General features: G+C 37.1%; 1 protein-coding gene across 1 annotated transcript; it reads left to right on the top strand.

Moving 5' to 3' along the window:
* Positions 1-3,693: 3,693 nt before the first annotated feature.
* Positions 3,694-5,175, top strand: LOC121429016. The gene has a single exon (XM_041625911.1). It carries the CDS (start codon positions 3,694-3,696, stop codon positions 5,173-5,175), a length of 1,482 nt encoding a protein of 493 aa, XP_041481845.1.
* The last annotated feature ends 953 nt before the right edge of the window (positions 5,176-6,128 follow it).

Below are 6,128 nucleotides of genomic sequence, written 5' to 3'. Positions count from 1 at the left end.
TAGACTGCATGCGCATGATCACTTTTCAGCCAATAATGATAATGAAATGAAAATGATTAGTAAAAACGGAAACGTAAAGAGAATCCGCAATGAAAATTTTAAAAATTCCTGACCAATTGGGGTTTTAAAAATTACCATTCATCATTTTGTTTCTATACTCTGCATAATTGTGTAGTTCCCGGCCCCAGGGGGAGGGGGCAGGGCACTTCTATATCAACGATTGGATAGTCGCGGGACTGGATATCGAAGACTACCCAAAACAGGTATTTTCCATGTTCTGAAAATGCACCCCTTTACAATTTATTGGCGTGTGAAACTCTACCCTTTACAAGTATTGGAAACAAACGGCACCCTTGACAAGTATTTCCTTACTTTTTGATCGTATAAACAAGTATGCCTACAGCGATAGTTATATTTAACAGCCCTAGTAATCCTTTTCCTATATTATGTACATTTGAGTTATACAATTATACACATGATACATAAGAGAAGCAAACAAACAATTAACACACAGTTATGATTATGAGTAAGTTTTCCGGGACCACCTAGTTCCCACAGCTAGGACGTACCTAAGAGGGGGGACGGTCCCCCCCCCCTAAATTTGTTGTTGATGACTTTTTTTTTTTTTTTTTTTTTTTTTTTTTTTGCTTGTCAATTTATTTTCCTACGCCCTCCCAAAATTGTTGTCCCCTCCTAAAAATTTTGGCTTCCGCCGCCAATGCCTCTAAGAACACAAACACGTAGTAATGGGAGTAATATGAATAATCTTAATTTCTTAATTTCTCCGTTAATTTCATACTAAAATAATTGATGATTTGCATATTTTCGTTTCCACATGTAACTTTTCGTATGCACTATTCACATTGAGTAGCAATCACCTTGATTTACCTGAATTAGAATAACTGAACTATAGGGGGAGCCAGGGGGTTTAAGTTTGTCATAACTTTTTGAATTTTCTCTATTGTAATGCTGATTAAAATCTAGATGAATTAACGTTATTTCCCTACATTGTACTCATGTACCATCATCTTTTATCCATGTATTCACTTATGATTGTTTTGGATGTTCTGTTTGTTATTTCCTTATGTAGTTTGTTTATTATATTGTAAATATTTGTTTACAGGGCCCCCTGGAAAACAGTATACAAGACTATGCGGCCACCCTGAAAACGAAATCAATAAATAGTGTTGTTGCAAAAAGTACATATCCCCCATATCATTAAATTATTCGTTTTTATATCCTCGCAAATTGGACCTTCAAATATGGTAGCTTTCCTAAATAATACCTTTTTTCATTATTTTAGCGGTTTTGACACCCACGTTACGTACGTAACGTGCATGCTCTATCTTTGAAAAATAGATCCTTGTTTACGCGTGGTATCCAGTCGTCAAAGGATCATCGCAAACCATTGTGTTACCCAGGTATAATCTTTGTTACTTTATATTTAGTACAATCGTATTTGCCAAATTACGATTGAAATTAAGCAGGAAACTCAATAATGCTTTCGAGCATCAAAATCGGTAGCCAAAATTATCCGGAGTCTAATATATGAGCACCTGGAACTCATTTACAAATAAGGTAGGTATTTGCGGCTACAGAAATACTATGTTTTATATTATTATTATCATTATAGCTTCACCTGTTCCAGCCTGGACGGATTGTATTTCGATACGACCCCCCCCCCCCTCCCAAATTAAAACAATGAAACACTTAAGGCAAATATATTGTATTCACAACTGATGCGAGCGCGTAGCACACGAGCTGGATTTTTTTTTTATATATACAGACAGTTTTGGCCATTATCTCGCTAAGAAAAATAATGAAGACGAATCGATGGCAGAATAATTTGAACATATTTAAACACATTGAGTAGGCCTGCGATGCGAACACGAAGAGAGATCATTTATTTCTTTTATAATGATACTAAATTTTATATTTTCCAAATATTGTATTCACAACTGATGCGAGCGCGTAGCGCACGAGCTGGATTTTTTTATATATACAGTTTTGGCCATTATCTCGCTAAGAAAAATAATGAAGACGAATCAATGGCAGAATAATTTGAACATATTTAAACACATTGAGTAGGCCTGCGATGCGAACACGAAGAGAGATCATTTATTTCTTTTATAATGATACTAAATTTTATATTTTCCAACTATTCCATCCCCTTCGATCGTTCATTCACCTTTCTTTCTTGTTTTCTCCTTGAGGAGGAGGGTCGCACGCCGTGGAGCCCCCTGATCCGCCTATTATATGAAAGTAAATTGGGTACCTTGGATTGCTTGGATATAATTAGTACAGACAAAACAGGTCCTGGAAATTTCTAAATCTATAACTAACAGTCATTCGCTTTAAAAATGCGTTACAGGTTACCTTGATTCATTATAACCATGATAACACTCTTATTTTGTTTGATATTGTTTAAAAACATGTCATGCATATGAAAGAGCGAGGAAATACATGGTACTGTAGCCTTATTCATGATCACAGTGGCGTAACTACGGGGGTGGGCATGGGGGGCACGTGCCCCCCCAATCGGCTGGCAAAGAAAAAGTGGGAAAGGGAGAAAAAGAGGGAAAAGGGAGGAGAAACGTAGTGGGGAAAGAAGAGATTATTGTTCATTATAAGTTATTTAATATTATGTTATATGTTATATTACATAAGAAGCATTTTTTCATTACTTTATGAAACATTATTTGCTTCATTGTTCCTGGTGCTCGCATAGACTGTTTAACGATATATATAATCCTCTTGTACTAGAACCTCCCGTTTTCAAATCAATATACACAAATATATTTCCTCGCAATTCGAGTTATTATTGCTTTATGTAGTGACATATTCTTCTTTTTCATGACTACTTAAAGTGATTGCCCTATTTTAAGGTCTTAATATAAAACATTTCCTGTATGTGCTAACGTTCGCATTAGTTGATTAGTGAGATTTCTGCTCTTCATGAATTCCTTAAATCAGTCCTTAAAATGTCAATTTTTCTGATCTGAATATCAAAAATTTTCAGCTCGCGCTTCGCGCTCGCATCATTTGGCTATACGTAAGGTGTTTGTGAATTTCTACAAACAAAGCCTTAGAATGCCCACTCCTCAGGTCGGAATATCCTAAATTTTCAGCTCGCGCTTCGTGCTCGCAGTATTTGATTAGTGAGATGCGTATGATACTCATTATTACAATGATGACTTCAAAAAGTACTTCATGTGTTTAGATGTAATTGTAACAAAATCGGCAAGCGCTTGGCACCGGCATTAGATGACTATGATGAGAAATGTATACTCTTTATGGATTCACAAAAAGCATAGTCCTTAAAATATCCATGTTTGGGGTCAATAAATACAAAAATTTGAGCTCGCATTTCGCGCTCGCATCATTTGGTTAGTGAAATACATACAAGCTAAGGGAATACATACAAACAAGCCTTAGAATGCCCCTCCTCAGGTCTAAATTTCCTAAATTTTCATCCCGCGCTTCGCGCTTGCAGTATTTGATTAGTAAAATGCGTATGATAATCATGATTACAATGACTACAAAAGGTGCTTTATGACTGTGTTTAGATTTAATTCCAACAAAATCCGCAAAGGATGGCACTAGCATTAGATGACTGTGGTGAGATATTTATACTCTCAATGGATTCTGAAATATAGTCCTTAAAATTTCTCTATTTAGGGTCAATATTTAAATATGACCATCTGTACATATAATGTACGTTCCCTTTTAGGAGAGGATAGGCTATATGATCTGGAAAAAGAACTAGGCAACATCACATGGGACATAGTCGGATTGTGTGAGGTTAGACGCCGTGGGGAACATCTACAACAACTAAAAAGTGGACATTTGCTGTACACAAGGGGAAAGGAGGAGAGTAGCATAGGAGGGGTGGGTTTCCTTATTCACAAGACCATAGCATCCAATGTCATTAGCTACAAGAGCACTTCAGACAGAGTATCCCAGATTATCCTAAAAATCTCCAAGAAACAAACCATGAAAATCATCCAAGTATACCTTCCAACTTCTAGCCATGCGGACGAAGAGGTTGATATGGTCTATGAGGAAATTGCTAAACTACTTGATGAAGACAAAGCAAATTTTACTATAGTTATGGGAGATTTCAATGCTAAAGTTGGTAAAAGGGAAGATAATAGTGAGATGATGCTAGGTAAATTTGGAATAGGCACTAGGAATGATAGGGGAGATCGTCTACTGGAATTTGCTTCATGCAGAGGTCTTAAGGTAATGAACTCTTTCTTCAAGAAAAAGGAACATCGAAAATGGACTTGGCAAAGCCCAAATGGCACTACCAGGAACGAAATCGATTTTATTCTAACAAACAGACCGGACATCATCACAGACGTTTCCGTGCTAAATCGTTTCAATACTGGAAGTGACCACAGGCTTGTGAGAGCTAAAATGCATGTCAATTTCAAGCTAGAAAGAAGTAAACTAATAAGGAAGAAGAATGCCAGCCTAAATGTGGACAAACTTAAACAATGTAAGGATGAGTTTCAACTACAGCTAAGGAACAGATTCCAAGTGCTTCAGGATGAAGTAAACCAGGAAGATATAAATGATATCTATAATAAATTTTCTCACACTGTCCAAACTTGTGCTCTTGAGATAGCAGGTAAAAGGGAAAATCAAACAACTGACAAGATCACAAAGGAGACACTTGATCTGATGGGAAAAAGGAGACAGATGAAGGTATCAACACAGAAGGATAGCATAGAGTATACAGAATTGTGTAAAGCAATAAGAAAACGTATGAAAAGTGAAATTCGCAGCTTCAACATAAAGAAAGTCCAAGAGACCATAACAAATAATAGCAGCTATAAAGCAACCAAACGTAAACTCTCCAGTGGGAAATCACAACTGATAGCTATTAAAGGGGAGGATGGAAGTGTTATTCATGACAGAGACCAGATAATTAATCATGTGAAGATTTTCTTTCAACACTTGTACTCCAGCAAGGTCCATGTTGATGCACCAATCATTGCTCGAGATGCAGATGAGGACATAACTCCAGTAGGAGTAGATGAGGTTGCTAAAGCCTTACAAGAAATGAAGCGTGGTAAAGCACCAGGCAGCGATGAGGTGCTGGTGGATGTCCTTAAAGATGGAGGCTATGTCATCTTGAACAGCTGGCCAAGCTGTTTACACTCTGTTTAGTAAAAACACAAACACCAGACAGCTGGAACAATGCAATCATAATCCTCATCCACAAGAAAGGAGACATAAAGGATATTAAAAACTATAGGCCAATTAGCTTACTTTCAAACACCTACAAATTATTTACAAAAGTTCTAACAAACAGAATCACTGGAACTCTAGATTTTAATCAACCGAGGGAACAAGCCGGATTCAGAAGTGGTTTCTCTACTGCAGACCATCTCCACACACTAAACCAATTATTAGAGAAGACTTGCGAATACAGACAACCCTTGTGTGTGGCATTTGTAGACTTTGCACAAGCTTTTGATAGTGTAGAATTTCAGGCAGTAATAACAGCTTTACAGGTACAAGGTGTGCACCATAGCTACATTAAACTAATTCAGGAAATGTATAGCCAAGCAACTGCAACCATTCACCTACACAAAGACAGTGATGAATTCCCCATTAACAGAGGAGTGCGACAGGGAGATACCATTTCACCCAAACTGTTCAACGCTGCACTGGAGGAAATAATACGTAAAATAGACTGGGAAAGTACAGGGCTAAACATTGATGGCGAGTGTCTCCATCACCTAAGGTTTGCCGATGATATCATTCTAATCACTGATGATGGCCTCAAGCTAGAAAATATGCTTAACGATCTCAACACTGAAAGTAACAAAGTAGGGCTGAAGATCAACATGAAAAAGACAAAAGTAATGTTCAACAAATTTGCTACGGAGCAAAGAATCATAATGGATAATTCTGAAATCGAGAGAGTAGATCATTATATCTACCTTGGGCAACATGTCAGAATGGATCATGAACAACTGGAAGAAGTTAAAAGGAGGACAAGAGCTGGATGGATCGCTTTGGGGAATTTCAATGACATTATGAAGAGCAATATGCCAATTTGCCTTAAAAGAAAAGTCTTTAATCAATGTGTTATACCGGCAATGACCTATGGTTCC

The sequence above is a fragment of the Lytechinus variegatus genome, chromosome 15 (assembly GCF_018143015.1).
Source record: "Lytechinus variegatus isolate NC3 chromosome 15, Lvar_3.0, whole genome shotgun sequence".
In the NCBI taxonomy this organism is placed as follows: Eukaryota; Metazoa; Echinodermata; class Echinoidea; order Temnopleuroida; family Toxopneustidae; genus Lytechinus; species Lytechinus variegatus.
The sequence above is the reverse complement of the archived record's forward strand: the minus strand, read 5'-3'. Positions and strand labels throughout refer to the sequence as shown.

Coding starts and splice junctions, on each gene's coding strand:
- LOC121429016 (XM_041625911.1), top strand. CDS start 3,694: ATGACCATCTGTACATATAATGTACGTTCCCTTTTAGGAGAGGATAGG.